At 30.8% G+C, this 22,210-nt stretch overlaps 1 protein-coding gene across 28 annotated transcripts in view; it reads right to left on the bottom strand.

The window, feature by feature from the left end:
* The window catches only part of LOC145249568 (uncharacterized), a 585,438-nt gene that overhangs the window by 148,180 nt on the left and 415,048 nt on the right, over positions 1 to 22,210 (bottom strand). For all 28 annotated transcript variants that reach the window (XM_080111254.1, XM_080111253.1, XM_080111255.1 and 25 more), the window contains one exon: positions 2,998 to 3,139. In XM_080111254.1, coding sequence (XP_079967380.1) covers positions 2,998 to 3,139 — 142 coding nt within the window. The remainder of the gene's footprint in view (positions 1 to 2,997; positions 3,140 to 22,210) is intronic.

The following is a 22,210-nucleotide window of genomic DNA, read 5'->3' as shown; positions in this document are numbered from 1 at the left end:
GGCATGTGCTTCCAGTATTTATAGCAAGAGAAAGTGTTCATTGTACCTATTTACTATGCCTCCCCACGGGACAGAGTTAGACACCAGGGTCGTTTTTTAACGTGGAGAAAAGGTACAAAAATAAAAATTGTCTCAGTCGTGAAGGATTTCTCCTCCACCAAAAGAGAACAAGAAATAGAAGTGCAGCATCTGAAGAACAGATACTACACTTTGATCTTGAAAGTGTTCATTGTAGTCCATAAGGCAGGTACTATAACACAAAGATGCAATACTGACTGTATGAACATGTAGAAATTTAAATTTAATGTGAACAAACATCTTGCTACACAATTTCCCACTTTGGATGCTCTTATAATTCTGGCCTCTAGTTCAGTGTAGCCTCTTACATATCAGTTGCAGAGGTCCTTGTTTGGAGTGAATAGAAAAAAAAAAAATGGAATTCCAACAGTTCCAATCCATTAGAATAGAACTGGGAGATACTGCAAGTGAGGAAGTTAGACGATAATTCTTTCAAAGTGGTGGATTCCTTTGGCCATCTTGTGCTGGAGGTAGTTAGTTTAGCTCTAAAATTAGGAGGTTAAGATCTGGCTGAGGTAAGTTCTGCAAACTGTTGCCAGTCCTGATATCACAAACTATCTCTTTTATTACAAGGTGGAAAGTAAACAGCTGCATTTGAACATTCATTTACTGCAACAAGAACCAACAGTTGCAAACAAAGTCAGTGAAAGTTTACATCAGAATACGCAAAAAATGGCAGTTACATACATGCAGAAGAAACAGACTCATTCCATAAATTTCCAGTTCCTGGCTTGAAACGTCCTTTGTGAAGGATTTATTTTTTTATAGAGCACAGAGATTACTAGAAGATGAAAGATCCTGATGTCCACTAGTATGCTCTTCCTTGCCAACATAAACACTCCTGTTCTTCCCAGAGCTGCAGTAAAATTCCACGTCTTCATTGTAAAGCTTCTTGGATGTTGTAAGATTTTCTACTCGGATAGCCTTTTTCCTCAGACTATCAAATTTGGAATTCCCTCCTTGCTTCTCCGACCATATAAACAAAGCTAAAATATAATGTAAACAAGCATCTTGCTGCTTATCTCCATCCCAAGATTGACCTCCACCCCAAAAAAGACTCACTCCTATCATAGTAGCCCCTTATACTTCAGTGGCAATATGCCTTGCTTGAGATAAAAAAACAAAAAAAATCGAAAATGATAAAAACCTTCAGCATTTTTACAGGAACCATATTAGCTGACTCCTGAGTGATCCTGCTATGAACCATTTTTTTTTTTTTTAAATAGAAAATTGCTGCCGACTTAATTATTAAAATTAATCTGAAATAAATGCATGAAAACTTTTGTCTTTAATTTCTTTTATATTTTTCGACAAATATTTGCACGAAAAAATTTTTCAATCATTTTTTTTGTTAAAAGCAAACATGTTGATATCGTTCAGATTCAAGTCTTAACATTGGCCTTGCAAAACAGCCTTGAATAAACCATGTTTATTTGCTATAAAATCAGTCAACAATATTTTAGCAGTGCCTGAAATATAAGTCGCCTTAGAGGTTCTTTAGTTTTCATAGCAATAAGTTTACCATCAACTGCTTTAACAGACACGCCTTATTTTCTATTTAGATTTCACTTCAAAAAAAAACAAGAAAAAACAAAAAAAAACTTAGAATCATGAAAACAGTCAACAGATTTAGAAGCATCAGATGACGTAAGAAAATACGACAAAATGGTTTTATGTTTAAGATTAACGTTTTTCAAGAATTAAACTCAAATCCAAGAATGAATAATAAAAAAGTGTTTTGCCGTTTTATGACATCAATTTAGGTTTGGATACGTGTCAAATTTTGCAACCTAAAAACTAACATTTTCGGTTATACTTGGCACATATAAACCATTATGAATCCGTTGTTGTCAGGAATGCAGGTTCTTAATTATCTGTGCACGCAATTATTTAGATGCTGAACAGAGAAGATGTTAATATATAAACGATCAGATTGGTTTTCTGTATTAATATATATAAAGACTATAGGAGTGGCTTCTTATATAAATATATAGATGATGAGATGAACTTCTGTATAGATGATGAGAGCAATTTCCTGTATTTATTTATAGTGGGTAGTTTCCTATATTTATACATAGGTGGCGATGGGTAGTTACCTGTATTAATTCATAGATGGCAGTGGGTAGTTTCTGGTATTAATATATACATGATGATTGGTAGTTTCCTGTATTTATACATAAATGACAGTGGGTAGTTTTCTGTATTAATTCATAAATGACAGTGGGTAGTTTCTTATATTTATATATAGATACCGATGGGCAGTTTCCTGCATTTATATATAGATGATAGTGGTTGGTTTCCTGTATTAATATATTGATGACAGTGGGTGGTTTCCTGTACAAATATTTAGATGATGGTGGGTGGTTTCCTGTATTAGTATATAGATGACAGTGGGTGGTTTCCTGTAGATGCTGGGTGTTGGTTTCCTGTATAAATATATAGATGGTAGGTGGTTTCCTTCATTAATATATAAATGAAGGTCGGCAGTTTGCTGCATTTATATATAGATAATGGATGTTGGTTTCCTGTATAACTATAAAGATGATGGGGGTGGTTTCCTCTATCAATACATAGACAATGAGACTAGTTTCCATGTATTAATATACAGATGATGAGGGGGTTATTTCTTATATTAGTATATAAATGATGGGAGTGGTTTTCTGTATTAATATAAAAAGGCATGGGTGGGTTCCTATATAAATATATAGATGATGGTAGATGGTTTCTTGTACATAGACGATGAGGGCAATTTCCTGTTAATCTATTGATGGTTGTGGGTGGTTTCCTGTATTAATATAAAGATGATTTGATGAGGTTTCTCACATAAATCTATAGATGATGGTGGGTGGTTTCCTGTATTAATATATTGATTGCAGTGGTTGCACATGTTTAATATATAGATCTGAATAATTTACTTACTTTATTGTCTCGTCTTTCCAAACAAAATTGGTGCTGAGCAACAGCCATCAACCAGATACATTTTGTAAGCTGAGGGGAACTAGAAAACCAGGCATGAACATTGACATTCCCTGGTCCAAATGTTCTTCGACTCACAGAGACTCTGAAAAGGTTAAAAGAAACAAAACGGTTTGAGGAATGTGGATAACCAGGTCAGATGAGAAGTGGATGACAACATGTAGAAACGAATGTTTGGAGAAGACAGAATCGCATTGCTCAGAAATAAGACGGTTTTGAATTCCCCATTTTTTTTTTTTTTTTTCAATTTTCATAAAATCGTTTAATATTCATAAGAATAATGAAAAACATCTTACTAAAACGTGAAAATGATAAATAACCTTTGAGTAATAGTTTAAGAAGAAAAAAAGACTCTTTTCGTTTTAATTTTAATCTCTTTGGAAAAAATTCAGTCAAATGTTTAATTTAAGAAACAAAACTGTAATGCTATTCTACAAATGAAATGTGTGCGCGCGCACGCACACACACACACACACACACACAATATATATCAAAATTTAGTCATTTGAATTTTATGATGTGAATTGGTTAAATTTCAAATCTAGAATTTTTATTATATGCAAGACAAAGAATACATTTCTATAAGTATATCTCCTTAACTTATAAGTTTTTGATGTCTACCCATCTTTCACTTCGGAATTTACCATACAATCTGGATTCAATATCCTTTTCATTCTGAACCAATATATAATTTCCCTTACTCTACGATTTAAAAACTTTTAATTATGATTTTCTATGTTTATTGTATTTAGCAAATTAGGTATAAACCATTATAATATTTGCTAATATTTTCTCCTCTGAGGAGATGGGTAGACATCGAAAACCTATAGGTTAAGGAGATATTCTTATAGAAATGTACTGTGACTTGCATATAATAAAAATTCTAAATTTGAAATTTAACTATTTCACGGCATAAATTTAAATGACTAAATTTTGATTTATTTGCTCTATCTGGTATAATAAGCAATTTTTATTTAGCTGCGATTGTCTTTATAAAATATTATAAAATATTACAACCAATAATATTTTGTAAGACCAATAATTACTGGATTTCCATACCAGTAGATCTATTGCATTACCTTATTCTGAAATATATAAAAATATAACACGGAAAATTACATAATTGTCGATGCAATAATTTATTTCAACCTTATGGTATTTTCAAGCATCTAAACTAGACAATTACATTTTTGATACTCGTTGTCTATTGTCTAGTTTAGATGCTTGAAAATACCATAAGTTTGAAATAAATTATTGCATCGACAATTATGTAATTTTCCGTGTTATATTTTTATGTTATTGCTCTGTTTACCACATTGAGCTCTCATACACGGATTTCCTCTGGAATTATTCCATTATAACACTAATATATATATATATATATATATATATATATATATATATATATATATATATATATTCAAAATGTGAGAGATGATATATTTATTTCAACAGTCAAGTAATGTCGCAGCTCACAAGAGCCATGAAAACCAACAAACCAGAAATCCAAGACTCGAGTTTTTCCTTCATTTGGGCTTATCAGTTAGACAGAACTTGGGTTTTGAATCCCGAGTTTGGAGGTGTACAACTGATGAGCCCAAATGAGGGCGAAACTCGAGTCTTGGACTTCCGGCTTGTTGGTTTTTGTGGCTCTTGTAAGCTGCGACATTGCTTGACTGTAGAAATATATAAGGTGCGTCTACAAAGTAATGGTGCTGAGTGATCTCTGCTGTGCGAAAAGTGGACAGAATAAAAACGTTTTAAATATTTGCTGTCTTCCAACTTTATATGTATTTCTCACAAAAGACTTGGGACAAGAAGTAAAAATTTTCTTTTATAATTTGAAATTAAAAACACTTCCAAGATCATTTATATATATATATATATATATATATATATATATATATATATATATAAATAAAGGAAATTGCTAAATTTGGTTGTAGGTCGTAAACTTGGTAAATAGCATGTACTCAATAAAAATAGCTGTTCAATAAAAAGAGTAATATTGATATTGTTTATGAATATTATAAAAAGTATATTTATGGCAATTGAGCTACACAGAGGCCTTTGCATTTCATCCTTGTAGAAAATTGTCAGGCACTTTAGCCTGATGATTCCTTACAGGGATAAAACACAGAAATCCCTCCGTAGCTTAATTGACAAATATATTTTCACAACATACTACATCGCTCTATTCATGAAAAACTGCTGAAAACCAATATGTAAAATAATAAGTTATAAAGATTAAATGTGAAGTAAATAAATATAATGAATTAGTATAAGTTCATTTACATGTTCTAAGAAATCAAGACAAAAACAACCGATTGTTGTTATTGTGTTTATTTAAATAAAATCTCTGATGTACTGATAAAGAGATTATATCTAAATGAACATGATATCGTCTCTGAAACGATCGTACAATATTCTTGGTTGTTTTTTTTTTATCTTGATTTCTTGGAATATTTAAATGAATCTTCATGAGATTCATTTACCCCCACATTATAGCTCTAGAGGACCCCCCCCCTTATTGAGCTGATCTTATATTTGCAGTATTCAGAGTGACAGGTGTGAAATTAATAAACTTTTCTTTATATATTCTTTGTTGTTCTGACTAATTTCAGACAATCGTTTATTTATATATATATATATATATATATATATAAAAAATACACACACACTCAAAAATGATAATCTTCGACAAAGTGGAGAAAAAAATGTATCCAACCAGAACTATGTTGTTAAAATCTGTTAGCAGACAACAGATTTACGTATACTGAAGGTACTATATTTATAACATGTGAACAGAAACATATGTAAGTGTGTGTAGAAAGGTGAGAGTGTAGATGGGAGAGTGAATGCGTGAATATTAATTAAGAATCAAAATAAGATGATTAAACAAGAAATGTGCAAAAAACCATAAATAACTTTAAAAAAAAAAACATGACAAAATGAAGGGGGATAAAAAATGTCAAATTCAATGACGAAATCATTTCATTGAACAGATATAAATGGACAAAAATTGACAAGATTTTCTCAATAAAATGAAGAAATCAATAAGCATTTAAACAAAGCAGATTATTAAAGACAAGAATGAAGAAAATTGAAAGAAGCAAGATTGAAAAAAAAAAAAAGAAAAAAGTTTATTACAAAGAGAAATGATAAATGTATCTGTAAGGGATACACATTAACAAAATAAAAAATTGAAAAGAAAAAAAATGCTTTTTGTTCTCAAGGTCTAAATTTTATAAATTTTTTTTTTTTTATAGATCTGAAAAGGATTTATTGTAAAAGCAACATTTTTGTTTATTTAACCATTCAAATAAAGACAAAATGCTTACAAAAAATTAACAGTTACTAAAAATTAGATGCCAGTCCAGAGTTCAACTTAATTTAAAAATGTAAATAAAGAAAAATCTTTATAATGTATGTACCTGTCATAAAACGAAAATGTCATATTCCAAAAATTATGTAAATTGATCAAATATTTTTTTTTACCTAATAAAATTTTCCAAAGAAGTAAGAATGTTGTGTGGATCCGCCATATTAATAAAGAAAGACAACTCAATTAGAACTACCAAGATAAAAATCAGCCTTGTGATGGATATATTTTACTACTATAATCACTAAAAATGGAAAAAAAAAAAAAAAATTACTCTGACAAACTGCAAGCATTTGTGCCCCCATGAGGTAAATACCCTCAACAAACCCGACAAGTGGCTAAATCCCACCTCTACACAGTAGAGATCCCTAGATGTAAGAGAGCTTTCTACTCCAGTAGTTTCTTCCCCAGAACCACTAGACTTTGGAATTCCCTTCCGGGTCCCTGCTTCCAACTTTACTGACATGCAGAAGTTCAAGTGTAACGTGAACAGGCATCTTGCTGCCCAACTCCCTACATAGTATCCCAGTAGCTTATGTCCTTGATAGTAGCCCCCTGCACCAAAGTGGCAATGTGCCTTGTTTGGGGTGAAAATGTAATAAAAATAAAAATAAATAAAAAATTACTTGATTAATTTCTTCAATTTTTGGAATATATTTTCGTTGCGTGATGGGGATATGTACATCATAAAATTTTTCTGTATTTTTTTTTTTTTTTAATTGGGTCGAACTCTGAACTTGCATAAAAAATTATAACGTTTTAAAAATTATGTAATTTTGGATAAAAGATTTATTCTTATACAAAAATGAACAAACAAATTAAAAAAAAAAGTGCTTTTTTAAACCAACGCATTTAAGGTAAAAAAAATTATGTACTTATGTGTCATGTCAAAATTAGTATAAATTCAAAAAATGAAAAATGATTCAGTAAAATATATCTTTTTACCAAAAAGTCACCCACAATTACGTTTGGAGATTGTACTTAAAAATGATAACTTGTCTTAAATTTCTTTTTATATCTTCGGACAAATAGTTGTAAGAAATTTTTTTTAAATAATTGTTTCTTTAAAAGCAAACATGCCCTAAGATAAAAATGACCCTCAATTTAAGTCAATTCAAATCAAAGGTTATCTTCCTTGTTTATCATACTGAATTAGTCACACAAACCTTCCATGATAAACCTCAATAATTTGATAAATTCTATTTTTAACTAATTATTTTTGTACAGAATCATTTTTTGTAATTTATACTAATTTCGACATGATGGGCAAGTACGCAATAATGTTTTCACCTAAAATGCATTGGTTTAAAAGATCACCAAACTACACACACAAAAAAAAAAAAAAAACAACAAACAAACAAACGATTCTATTTTTTCCCCCCTTAAATATGTATTTGGATATAGCTAATGAAAAAGGAGACTTTCAAGTCAGCCTCCACTTCTAATCAATCACTTTCACATCACATTTTGGACTTCACAAGCAACATATATAAAAAATTACAGAAAACATGAAACAAAAAAAGATTTAATTTAATGTAGAAAAGGACAGTTAAAATGAAATGTTAGTGAGACATTAGTGGAAAGTAAACAAAATTCAATAAACAGCAGATTATAAAAACAAAATAGAAAAAGTATGGAAAAATGTTTATTATTTTCATGTTTGGGAGTAAAAAAAATCACATTGGTTAAAATAAATCACATTCAAATGAGTTTATTCTTTTCAAAATGAATAAATGTAAAATGTTTCTATTTATCAATCTATACTACCATCAACATGGTGCACTGTTATTTAATTCAATAATGCAACAGTTTCTTTTTTAAATAATATATATATATAAAGATGCAATTCAAACATGCCTAATTTGCATAACTATTAAAAAAAGTTTAAAATAAATTAATGTTTTGTGTTATTCATTTGTAATTTTATTGTCCCATTTTCATAATTTTTTGTGAGATACAAAATTTATATATGGCAGTTATGAGAGGGAAGACATGTTTTCATCTATATATTAATAGGATAGCGTGTGTTATTTATTTTGTGTTTCACGCTTACATCCGAGTGACTGTCTTTTAATTGTCATGGACTTCCATTTCTTGTAATAAATAATTTTACCAAGAATTCTTCATGAGTTTTCGTTATAACTGAAGGAACTCAAGTTATATATATATATATATATACATATTTTTATTTTCATAAGTTTTGGTTTCAATTCAAGCTGATGCACCCTAGTCATACGGACATATTTTTTTATTTTGGAAATCATAACTTTATAAAATATAAAAATCGATAGAACATAAACTCTATAATAATATATACGAAATCTGCAAGAATTAAAATATCATATTTAAGCATATTTTACAACCGGGCTACGTCGGGCGTCCTTGCTAGAACTACAATAATATGAGAGCGTCTCCATTTATGTCGAACATCTACATCATGCTAACATCAATATAAAGAAATGGCAGAAACACTAGAGGATGACCTCCAATCTGCAGTGGAATGGGGACAAAAATGGATGGTCACATTCAATGCTGCCAAGACTAAACTTGTTTCCTTCAATAACTACAAGAAACCTTCTCTACATCAATAGCAATGGCCAAAGACTCTTTATCTGAAAACACATCTTTTAAACTCCTTGGCCTAACATTCACAGGAAACATGAGTAGGAACAATTACATTGAGCGCATTGCCAGGACCGCTGCGAAAAAGGTAGGTTCTCTCTACCGTGCCAGAAAGTTACTAACGCCCGAAAGTATCCTATACCTCTATAAGGCCACCATTCACTTTGAAATAAATATTATTACATGTAGCATATGCATTTTTGTATAACATTGGTATGTTCTTGGATTATATATTTCTTGTTTTGTAAGCCAAAACAAAAGTAAAAAAGAAAACGAAAAATTAAAATAAAAAAGAAAGAAAACGAAAAGAAAGAACACGAAAAGAAAGAAAACGAAAAGAAAGAAAAAAACAAAGAAAACAAAGAAAAAGAAAAGAAAAAGAAAACAAAGAAAAAAACAAAGAAAAAGAAAAAGAAAAAGAAAAAAGAAAAAAGGAAAAAGAAAAAAGAAAAAACAGAAAAAAAAGAAAAAAAAAGAAAAGAAAAAAAAGAAAAAACAAAGAAAAAGAAAAAACAAAGAAAAAGAAAAAAGTAAACAAAAGAAAGCCAGAGAAAAAGAAAATCAAAGAACATGTAAAAAAAACTAAGAGACAAAAAAAAAAAAAACTAAAAGAAAATAGAGATCAGAAAAGCAAAAGAAAGAAAAAGTAAACATAAAAAAGAATGTCAGCTTTTGTCAGTAAGACGCAGAGTATAAAATAAAAAGATTTGTAAAACAGAAAGAATAAAAAAGAAAATAGAAAGTAAAAAAAAACAACAAAAAAAAAACGATTTATTGCTTAATAAAAAATCCTACTTTTCAGTTTACACTATTTTAGAAAATTTAGAAATGATGGAATTAAAATAGATCATATACAAAGATTTATGCCAAATAAATATAGAGCTCTATGTATTATTGAGAACCAACACAGAAATATACATATATAGTCAGTCAACTATGCTGATGAGCTACAAAACTATTTTAGTGGACAACTATCTTATGTATATATACTAGCAGGCCGCCTGGCATTGCCCGGTCGTAAAATACGCTTAAATATGATATTTTGATTAATGCAGATTTTGTATTTATTATTATACAATACTAGCAATTCAGCCTGACTTTGCTCATTCATAACTTTGTGTGTATATGTATGTATGTATATATATATATATATATATATATATATATATATATATATATATATATATATATTAAAAAGGTTGCTTCATGTCCAGGTAACCTACATCTAAAATTTCAAGTGTTTCAACCCAAAATTGATGGAAGAGTTTGGTAAAATCTGCAAAGGTCAATCTCTTCAACTTTAACCTTTTGGCAGCTAAATTTTCGCCCAAAAACTGATTAAAAAGCTGGCTGCATGTCAGAATACCCTTTATGTAAAATTTCAAATGTTTAGACCCAAAATTGGCTGAATAATGAAATTTTTTAAAAACTTTGACCCCTTACCATTTATTGTTTTGGGCTCAAATCAAATCAAATTGAAAAGTTTGATCCATGTCCAAGTAACCCACAGTTAAAATTTCAAGTATTTAGATCCAAAATTAATGGAGGAATTTGGTAGAGTTTTCAAAGGTCAAATCCTTGAATTTTGACCCCTTGATAGCCAAATTCCTGGCCGAAAACCAATTAAAATTTTTTTCACAAATCTCAATACCCTTTATGTCAAATCTCGAGTCTGTAAACTGAAAATTGACAGATTAGTTTGGTAGGGAAATGTATTGGACCCAATATATAGTAATGATTTAAAAAGTAAAAAAAAAAAAAAAAAAAAATGACTTGTGCACCACAACTGAGAATTGAAACCAAAACATTTAGCTTGCGATTTACTTTTTTCCTTTGAAGTTAATGACTGTATTATGAAGACATATTTAATGCGAAGCTAAAAATTAAAATATTAACCCATAGCTATTATGCCATGCACACATATTCGTAATGCCGTCTTTCAACTTTCACCTGGCAAATTTCATTTTAATTTTCACTTTTGCACCGATTTTCCCCAGCTAAAACCCAAATATAAAGTTTCACATGGGTTCAAATACCCTAAATATTAAGTTTTATGTATGTAGACCAATAACCGACAGGAGTTTGATAGGTAAAATTTTTTAAACAAATATATATATATATATATATATATATATATATATATAGAAAGAGGTTTGGGTTTACTATAATCTTTTTACGTAAGTATAAATCATGTAGAATATCTGCATGAATATAATTAAACATAATAGTTAACTAAAGATGATTATCCCATAAGAAAACCGAAAAAACTAAACGAGAATTAATTTAAATGAATGTTGAAAAGAATATGCAAATTAGCTAGATCTTTTGCAAATCAAATGAATGCAATTCAACAACCCATATATAACAAAGTTGTATTTTCTTTTTAAATAAATATAAAAAAAAAAATTATAAGAGTATAGATTCCTGTTTTAACCATAATTTGTATATTTCTGCCCTGTTTATTTCTGACCTAATTAGAAAATCTGTTCCAAAATCTCTTAATGTCTGTCATAAGAGGTGGATTGTTCAGTGTGAAATCTGTCATGCAGAGAGAGAGAGAGAAGGATGCAGAAGAGAGAAAACGTGAGAGAATCTATAAACTATGCTGTTTATTGTATAAACTAGTACTGGTCATCAACGTCTATATTATGAAAATTATCTTATCTCTGCGTGAAAATGCAACAGCATCCTCACAAGTAATCAAAGTTTTGGGGAGGTGCGAGGGGAGATTAGTTTTTTTTTTGTTTTTTTTTTTAAAGTTAAATTTATTATGTTATCATACGCCAACGACATTCACCATAGGTGGGTTGAATCGTCTTCCTCTAATGGAAGTTATATAGGAATATCAGGTTCACAAGCATCTCCCAGTCACATCTATATCCTGGTCAAGAGAAATGATGACAGTGTTTTTTTTAGTTCTTGGAGGTGTCGACAAACTTCTACATACAACACCTGGTATTCTCAAATCATTACCCATCTAGTACTGATAAAGCGCAATGTTGCTTAACTTTGGTGATTTAACGTGAACTGATACACCAGCATGATCATGCCGTGTTATCATATGGTCATTAAATAATTAACTATACAAAAAATGTTATGGAACTATAATATTTGTTATCATAAATAATGCTTTAATCTATATAATTATAAAATTTTGTGGACCGTCCGGACGTTCTTCGTTGCTTGCTTGAAGCTTGTCTTCGATGATCAGGTGATTCCATCTTTTAAAAAAGGGATGACAGGTGAAATGTATACAGGGTGTCCCAATAAAATGTATACACTCCTTAAATTATCTCAACTTTCTACATGAATACGTCATGCCACGTTCCCAAGAGATGTTTAGGAATAAAGAATGGCACTTCCAGCAGGATGGAGCACTTCCCCTCTATCATCATGACGTAAGAGCATATCTTGATAGTCACCTGCGAAACATAGGATGAAGAGGAAGTATCAAGTACTGTCCAAGCTCACTGGATTTGACCTCTAACCGATCGCTGGTAAGGTCTTTATTTATCCCTCTTTCAAATACATCCTTATGTCTTCTCCTGCCATCTCAACTGTTCATCTTTTTAAACTAAACACTCTCATCCATTATTTGAACACTAGCCTGGGTGCCCGGCGTTACCTGGGGGTTTGGAGATGTGTGTTGATCATAAGAAAAAAAAAACAGGCAGGCAGGCAGGCAGGCTTGAACCCGTACCGCAAAGGAGGAAAAGAATGTGATAAAAAATGTGACATCTTTGCCATTGCGTCCAAACCGAAAGTGGCGAAGGTTTAAATTAGGGCTAGTCAATTGAAAAGAGAGGATGACTTTTGAAAATATCGACGAAAAAAACGACCCTTCCTTGTAGAAAAGTGCCCAGTCGAAGGTGAAAGAATTAATGTTTTTAGCCAATTTTTCGATATTTGTCATCTGAAGGGTCAAGCTTCAAAACGATACCAGTTTTAAGAAAATCCGTTGCCTCTGTCGAAAGTTTTAAGCATACATACATACATACATTTAAACAAACAGGTGAGATTTATATTATAGACTAGTGGGGATGCCTGGCATTGCCTGGGTGTTTGTAAGTGTGTGTTGAGAAAAAAAAAAATTTAGTAGGCAGGTAGGCTCGAACCTGAACCCTTGACACAAAGGTGGAAAGGAAGTGTGAAAAAGCCTGACATCTTACCACTCAGCCACGATGAGACAGGAACTGAACAATGTTTTAATTTAACAATTAAGAAGTTAAGTGACGGGTGCGTAAATTTAATGAGGTCAAACATCACGCCATAGGGGAATGAACTTTGGTTACAAGCCAGTTTTCCTAAGATGTTGGGGAAAACCAGCTCCACATAAAAAGGGGAGTGTCCAAATGAATAGCAATCGTCTGATATAAGGGGTTTCCCCCACATTAATCAAAGCTGGTTGCTTTTCTAGACCTTCCATGTGCCAAGGAGCTTCATTTGCTCTGGATTCGGTTTCGCTTATATATGGAAAAAACAAACAAATATGTGGAGATTTAAAAAAAAAAAAAAAAATTGTGAAGATAGCATGTAAAAGTTACCCAAATTAAAGATACACACGACCTCGTTTCATGAATCGTAGCTATTATAATCTAGGTAGCATATAAAAAGTTCTAAGAAACAGTGACCTCCCCCTCGAGCCCCCCCCCTCACAAAAAAAAAAACTCTTTGCCGGACATACACAAAATGTGCACACACTAACACACATTTTGCCTTTTATATATATATATATAGATGACCCCCAACCCTTTTGTTCTGCACACACCTCCCAATACTGTCCAAATTTTATCTTCCTCATCAGATCTAAGTGCATCTTAAGACTCACATTAAACATCAATCGTATCATTCTATCATTTCATTCCATACAGAACATGTCTTCAATTTTCACTGGCCAGAAAATTCATTTTGGTAAAATCTATTTTTAAATATGGTTGTTTTTATAAGCGATTAATTTTCAGCATTTTTTTTTTAATTGGAATAATATCACATGTATAAAATGTGTGTGTGTGTGTGTGTGTGAGAGAGGGGTGATAATGCGTACTTGTGCCAGAAACAACAGACATTTAAATCTAAAAATGTTACATCTTAATAAACAGATATTATACATCAAAGTCTTTATTATTGATTGCTTTTTGGCTACAGAACACAAAAACAGGATCTCACAGATCTCAATTCTTCTGTAGCCAAATAAACGTGCTTCCTCACTTGTGAGTTGAGATGTCAGGTTAGGGGAATTAATGATCGTCACCTAGCACACACACACACACACACACACACACACACACACACACACACGTCTCCGTTCAGTCTCGAAAGACAAAGGATACCTCCGGTAAGGGCAGCTACATGTGTAATTGTGAGGCAAGGGTTGTGCAATCTCTAACCACACCACTCCTGAATCGGCAAGGAGAAATCCAGGACAACTAGAAACAATGCCGAGATAAGCAGCACCTGGAAGCCCCAAATGGTCACCCATTTAGTACTTATCAGGTTCAACGTTGCTTAACTTTAGTGATACAGCTGGAACCGGTGTGTCAACGTGATTATGCCATGTGTGTGTGTATATAAATAAATACCAGTTGTATTGATTGATTCCTAAATGTAAATCCAATGAAACTCACATGATTATTAAAGAATGCTCAATGCAGGACAGAGCTGGTGTATAGTTTGTTTATTATACAAACATTATACAACTGAATTGGGACTGAAACATGTATGCACATATGTAACCAATAATGCTTGTATAATAAACAGACTATATATATATATATATATATATATATATATATATATATATATAGACTAGCAGGGAGACCTGACATTGCCTGGAATTGAATGAGGATCCACGAATATTCCACACTTCCAATACTTTTATTGTCATCAAAATCAATGAAATTACCAATTATTCAATCAAATCGATTGATTGCTTGCTCTAGTTTTACAATGTCTTGATTTTAAAAAGTATCGAGAGTTCAATGTTTTAACAATATTCTTGTTTTTTTTTTTTTGTTTTTTTTCGACTGAATGTTAATAAGAAGCCATTGCGTTTGGCCATCAAGCTGATTGTTCACAGCTGTCAGTTATCTCAATTTGGTTTTTGGCACGTGTAAAGAATTTTAATAAAGTGAAAATAAGTTGTAAGGATATTTTTTGAGTTAAAATAATTCTTTTTTTTAATTGTAGGATAAAATTGAAGATTTGTGAAAATTTGGCAGTGATTTTTAAACATGTGTGCATGTTGGAGAAATAAGCAGCACAATCGTGGCACATAAGTGAACATGTTAGAGTGAGAATTTAAAAAATGTTTTTTTCAGGAGTACTTCTTTTAAAGAAAAAAAAAAAAAAAGAAAAAAAGAAGACCACTCCTTCTTTACTCTGTTTTGGTTTTTTTCATCAGTGGTTATTTTTTATTTATAAACAAGAAATCTAGAATACTCATCACAGGATCGGCAAAATTAATTTCCCATAAACAGTTTTGAACCACTTTTATATTCCCTCATGAAAATTAAAATCAAGATATAATACTACTAAACCGTTTGTTTAGAATCCTTATTTCAATTTTGTTTAAAAGTCTATTATATGATTTTCATTCTGTAAAATTAAAAAAATAGGATAAAGCTACTAAATGATAGAGAAATAAGCGATGTAATTAAGGCATATAAATGAACATATTAGAGTGAGAATTAAAAAAAAAAAAAAATCTTCAGAAGGAATCAAATCTTTGTTTTGCTCCCTCTTTCTCATCTATATGAAAAACACAAACAAAAAAAAGCAAACTAGAATACTCATCTCAGGATAAATAAAATTAATTTCCTCTGATAAAACAGCTTTGTACCACTTGTATATGTTCTCTTATGAAAATTAATATAATGCTATTAAATTTTATGCCTGAATTCTTATTAAAATTTTGGTCAAAATCCATTACATTATTTTTGATTTTAGAAAATGTCTGAAATTTAAGGCTTACAATTAAGGCGTCTTCAGAAGAAATTTACATTTAGAGAAGCTTGCTTAACTGACAACCGATCTGAAACATTTGCATTTTCAAATGAAAATTTGATCAACCGATTATAAATTTTTAAACAGCTGCTAAGCATAAAAAGATTACTTTAAAATACTCCAAAGAACTGAAATTTGAAGAATATTTATTAATCGATCTCTAATACCATCAGTTAAAATTTCACAAAACCACTAGTATCTGAATTTTAACAAAGAGCTTACATCTCTTCTTCGCTCTCCTGGCATAAAACTAAATATAACCCACCTGCTAAGCGTAAGTTATAACTTATGCTTAGCAACTGTGTTCGAAAATAATGATTAGTTAATTAGTTTAGGAGTGAATTTATGCATAGAAATAAACATGTACTGAACTGTACTGAAGCAGCACTCATTTTACGTGGGTTGAACCAGTTTCCTCCAAAGGAGAAAGTCATATGAGAATATTAAGTTCACAAGAGATTGCCAGTAACTTTTGAGATGAGATGACGGCATTAGGTTTTTACCCAGAAGTGTCAACTTCCTCCTACATACAACACCTGATATTTCCAAATGGTCACCCATCTGGTACTGACCCAGCTCAATGTTGCTTAACTTCAATAATTTAACAAGAACTGTCGTGTCAACATGATTATACAGTATATATAAACATATGCACATACCTAACTGTTGTGGAGACGCCCACTAATTAACATAGGTGGGTGAGTGAGATATATAAAGGTATCAATCACCAATACCGGGAGAGTTCTGCAACGACCGCCAAATAGACTGTTGCCTCCAGTAAGACATGCAACACGCCACCTGCCAAAATATCTCCAACTGAAGTATATCTGAAGACATGTAAATATGTATATAACTTTTCTGCCTAATATATTATTGTTATACTTTTACTTTCCATGTTTTTGTTAATTACTTGTGCAGACACACTACTAACTTATTATATAAAGATTTGAAGACAACTTTATATGTGTGTATTTATTGGGTTTGATAATTGCACATCACTTGTTAACTAACAGAACTAGTATGTAAAATTTCTAATTATAACCCTTTTGGATGAATTATTTTATTACCATCTTTTCGCTCTGATGAGGTGCATGTAGTACTGAAATGTAATTGCTTTTATATAGACCATGTCAAATGTTTATATAATGTATAGTAATAAACTCTACTTTGTATTAGACACTTTTTAAAAATATTGTTTTTTTTAAGTTCATTTTTTTTTTTCAATATATTTTAACTAGTGTAATATATGAAAGAAAATTCATTGTGTGAGAAGACTTTGATCTTCAGAATTTAAAATTTAACGGTTGAAAAAAAATCTCAATTTTAATAGATGTGTTTATTACAATCAATTTTGCATTTGTCTTTGGAGAAAATTTGTTAAATATGTAAATTTACATTGTATTTGTTTTTTATGGAAGAGTTGAAGAAATTAATGATATGTTCATAAATTAGAGTTTCAGTCTGTTTATGTATATATATATATATATATATATATATATATATATATATATATATATATATATATATTAGTGTTAGGATGATTAATCGGAATCGGAAAAATCAGAGCTTTTGGGATATCAGAATCGGAAAAATTTGAGCCTATTTTCCGATGCCAAAACCGATTCCTTAAATTGTTTTTTTTTTTTGATTTTGGTTTAAGAAACATCTTTTACTACTTGTAGTAACAATAAAATAATAAATATTTATTGATTTAAGCTTCCAGTAAGACTAAAATCACTAGATCACCTCATCACAAGTGTGTTTTTACGTTTGAGAAAATAGATGTACATGTGTTTTTACGGTAACTGGGACAAAATAACACTTTTCTGGTTAAATATTTAGAGATTTATAAAGAATTGGAATCGGTAATTGTATTGGAATCGGGAAAAATATTGGAATCGTCCCATACTAATATATATATATATATATATATTATATATATATATATATATATATATATAAAGAAAGAGGGAGATGAATCGAACGTGACATATATAAAGATAAAGATAGAGATGTAGATTATATATATATATATATATATATATATATATATATATATATATATATATATGAGAGAGAGACAGGTAGACAGAGGGATAGATATGTGGAGAGTTTCTAATTGCAAGACATAAAATATGCAAATATAGTCTCAGCAAAAAACTTTATAATATATATAAAAAAAAGAAAAGAACATGTTGACCGTCAATGTTAGAGAAAACAAAAAAATGACCTGCAAAAGGAGAGACAAAGTTAGTGATAATGAAAATAAAATCCAACATGGATGCCTCTTCAATGGCAACTTCTTTGCTAATAGACGAAACCAAAAACTAGTGGCAAGAAAAGAAATAAACGTGCATTGGTTATGGACTCATTCCAAATGTTATTTAAGAATATTTAATTAAAAGAAATTTCAAGAGAAATAATTAGGTTTTTTTTTGGTCATTATCATTATTATTCAAGCATAAACATATTTTCTCGATTAGTAAATGGTGAGTTAAGGCAGCTTCAGTATTCATTTTTTTTTTTATCAGTAGCAGATGATCAAAATATTCAATGATCTTGAAATTAAGCTTTATTTTTATTTTTCTTGAATTAAAACAGATTGTCAGAGAAATGATTTAGTATGATTTCAGATTGATAATTGATGATATGAAGTAAGTTTTTGGGGTGGAGAACTTGTTTTCCTATTTTTTTTTTTCGAAAAAAAAAATTAGAAATATTAAAAACATAATTATAGAAAATGATTTAGAAATATTAAAATAATTTAAAATCTAGACTGTTTACTATCAGATCATGGCCGCCTCTGTTCTTGAGAAATTGACTTTGATACTTCTTGGTTTTTCCTCACCAAATCTTTCTTGGAGTTTATACACTAAATTTATTTCTCTTTCTGCATCTCATAAAATCAGTTCTCGCTATTGTTCCAAAGCTACTTGAACCATGTATGGAGTATTGTTGTAATATTTGAGCTAATGATTCTGTCTCATTTTAATGCTTTTGATAAAGTGCACAAAATGGATCTAATTTGATTGAGCTCTTTCTTCTTCTTCTTCTTCTTCTCTGCACTTTTATGTGATGCTGCTAGTCTCAGCCTAAACATAAACACTATTATGGTATGTGTTCTTCAGAATTGTCTGATCTATTCCCTGCTTCATTTGACTCCGTCTAGTAGCCGCCATCAATTTACCGTTTTGATACCTCATTGTAATATAGCTTCCTATTCCTATAGCTTCTCTTCAAGTTTGTGGAACTTTTTTCTGCTAGCCGTTTTCTTCTACTTATAGCCTTGGTCTTTTCCAGCCAATAGGCATTTTCCGTTTTTGCGATAATATAAGGACCTATCAGATTAGAGGCTCTTTTGGGACTCTGTCTAAGACGAAGAGGCTAGTTGTTGGTGCACCAGCTCAAATATGATGACAATACTCCATGCATAGGCAGATGGTGGCTTTGTAGAGATGTAGAATACTGGCAGGTGCGAGAAGCAGAAGCTCACCTTTTTTGCAGCAGCATTAGCAACATTTTGTTACAATTTATGTTATTTTTGAATGTTAGACTGATGGACTTTTGAGTATTGACCAGGCTCAATGTTGCTTAGACTTACTAATCTGACAAGAATCGATATGTTAAAATGATTATGACATATTTGATGTTTGTTTGAACTAGTTATTCATAATGTAAATAAACAGATTCCTATTTAACCTACAGGTGGGATTCTTACAGCTAGTACCACTACCAATTAAAGATGGACTTAAGGGTAATGGTAACAAAGGAACAATTCCATGCTCCCTAAAGCTTCCAAATTGGGGCCTCATCACTTTGGTTGTTTTTTTTTTTTTTTTTTTTGTTGACAGCATATAAACCCTTTTGGAATTATTTTATGCCAAATCCAGTAATTATGGAAAAAGTTTTTAAGCTTTAAGTTCTTTATATTTTCAAATATTTATTCTTGATGTTTAGTTTGGTTATTTTGTAGAGAAAATATTGTTTTTGTTTTTGCAGAACATGATTGAGTTTTCCAAAGAGAAAAAAACAAACAAACAATAGTATTAATGTTTGATACATTTTAGGTCAGGAAGTCAGTATTTTCAGACAGCCTAATATGATAGTACCAAGTCTCATCACCAGATGAAATAAAAAATGAATCGGATGTGTGTATTTATGAGGACAAAATACAAATCAATTGCATTTTGTTTTCGGAGAGGTGAAGTTGTCTGATTTTGAATCGAGTGAAAAAAAGAAAAAGTCAAGAATACAGTAAGAAGTGTTTTTAGTTTGTTGGGTTGTTTTTGTTTTTGTTGAGACAATTTCAAAAGATCAAAACGGTCATAGAGAGAATTTTGAATATAAAGCATTTACATGAGAGGAATTAAACAAGAGTAAGTTTAAGATGGATTATTTTTTGTTAAATATAGAAATTTTATTATTTTATCGCTTTGCCTACATAAGCATTAGTTAAGCTTTGCAATGTTTGAATTATTCACAAGTTTCACATTGTTTTCTGGTTTTTGTTCAGAATTTTTCATATATTAAAAACAAAAATATAAAAAAAACTGTATATATTTTCATATATTAAAAACACATGACAAAATGAAAATATATTTAAAAAAATCACGTAAATTGATCAAATAGTTTTATTTTTATAAAGAAAATCAAATTTTATGACTAATCAAAGAATGGTGATCTTGGCCACTATTTTGATAACAATTGAAAAGAAAATCAAAGGGAGATAAATCAACAATAATTAAAATTTGCAAGATTTATGTAATGCCTACACATTCCAATTAATCGTTTAAAAATGATTTTCTTTATGAAAATAAAACTATTTGATCAATTCATGTGGTTTTTGGAATATGATATTTTCATCATGTCATGTGTACATGCAGCTTTTTCTTTATTTTTGTTTAATATAGGGAAAATTCTGGATAAGAACATATTTTCTGCATCTTAAATGCTACTACTTTTCACAACATTGCATTCTTGCGTCTTCTTCAGATGCTTTTGGTTATACAAGGTTCTTAAACGAGAATTTCAACCTGAATCCTTTCGGAAGTAGCTGTAAATTACTCTCATTTCCCGTGTATTTTTAAGGTAGAAGAGTGAAGGAAAATACGATCATCCAAGAAAACGTTGATCCAAACCCACCAAAAAGGATTTGTTCTTGGTCAATGAAGAAGTTCTAGATTGACATGGAGCAAAAAAATTGCCTCAGAGTGCCTCTTTTTGGTGAGCCCGATTTTCCTCACATCAAAAACTGACCTTGTGTCTCACTAAGTCTAGGCTTGACCTGTCCACCAAGTTTTTACTGACAACCTTTTATTGGTGTTCAATTATATGCTCCAAATGTGCATTTGTCTTGCAAGTACATCTGAATACAATGGGTGAAATTGTGAATACCTTTTGCACACTCCTCATATGGCACTGCCATGATTAAAGCCATGATGTTCGTCTTTAGTTTAAGAATAGTCTTATGATTGTTTAGGTAAACATCTTTGAAATAATCCCACAAATGGAAATATGAGTGGCTATGGTTTGATGCGTAAATTTCAAACTGAATCCTTTCTGGTGCACAAGTTATAAATTATTCTCATTTTCAGTGCATTCTTCAGGTGGAACAGTGGATGAAAATAGGATGATCCAAGAAAACTTAGATCTAAACTATCAGCAAGAATTTGTCCTTGGCCAGTGAAGAGGTCCTACATCAAATTGAAACAAAATATTGGCTCAGAGTGCCACTTTTTGGGGGAGCTGGATACCTACCCCACTCAAAAAATGACTGTGTTTAACTCTGTCCTCAGGAGGAAGGCAAATAAATAAGAGCAATAGTCAATAAACATCTGGAAATTTCAAACTGAATTTTCAGTGCATTAAATTAATTAGAGATCAATCGTTCTTCAGCTGAAAGAGTAGAGGAAAGTTGATTAATTCAAGAAAACTTGGATTCAAGCCAACAGAGATCTTGAATAGAATTCAAACAGGATCAATCTTCAGGATCATCAAACTTGAAGACTGGGATTTTGCAAGTCACTACATCATCAAGGTCCAAAGACCACTCGAGGATAAGGATTATTGAGTTTGACAAGTAGACAGTGAAACACCAAAGGGTATTAGTAACAACGGTTGCAACTGGTCAGAAATTGATTATTTAAAAGG

The sequence above is a fragment of the Euprymna scolopes genome, chromosome 28 (assembly GCF_053919585.1).
Source record: "Euprymna scolopes isolate OS-2025 chromosome 28, ASM5391958v1, whole genome shotgun sequence".
Taxonomy (NCBI): domain Eukaryota; kingdom Metazoa; phylum Mollusca; class Cephalopoda; order Sepiida; family Sepiolidae; genus Euprymna; species Euprymna scolopes.
The sequence above is the reverse complement of the archived record's forward strand: the minus strand, read 5'-3'. Positions and strand labels throughout refer to the sequence as shown.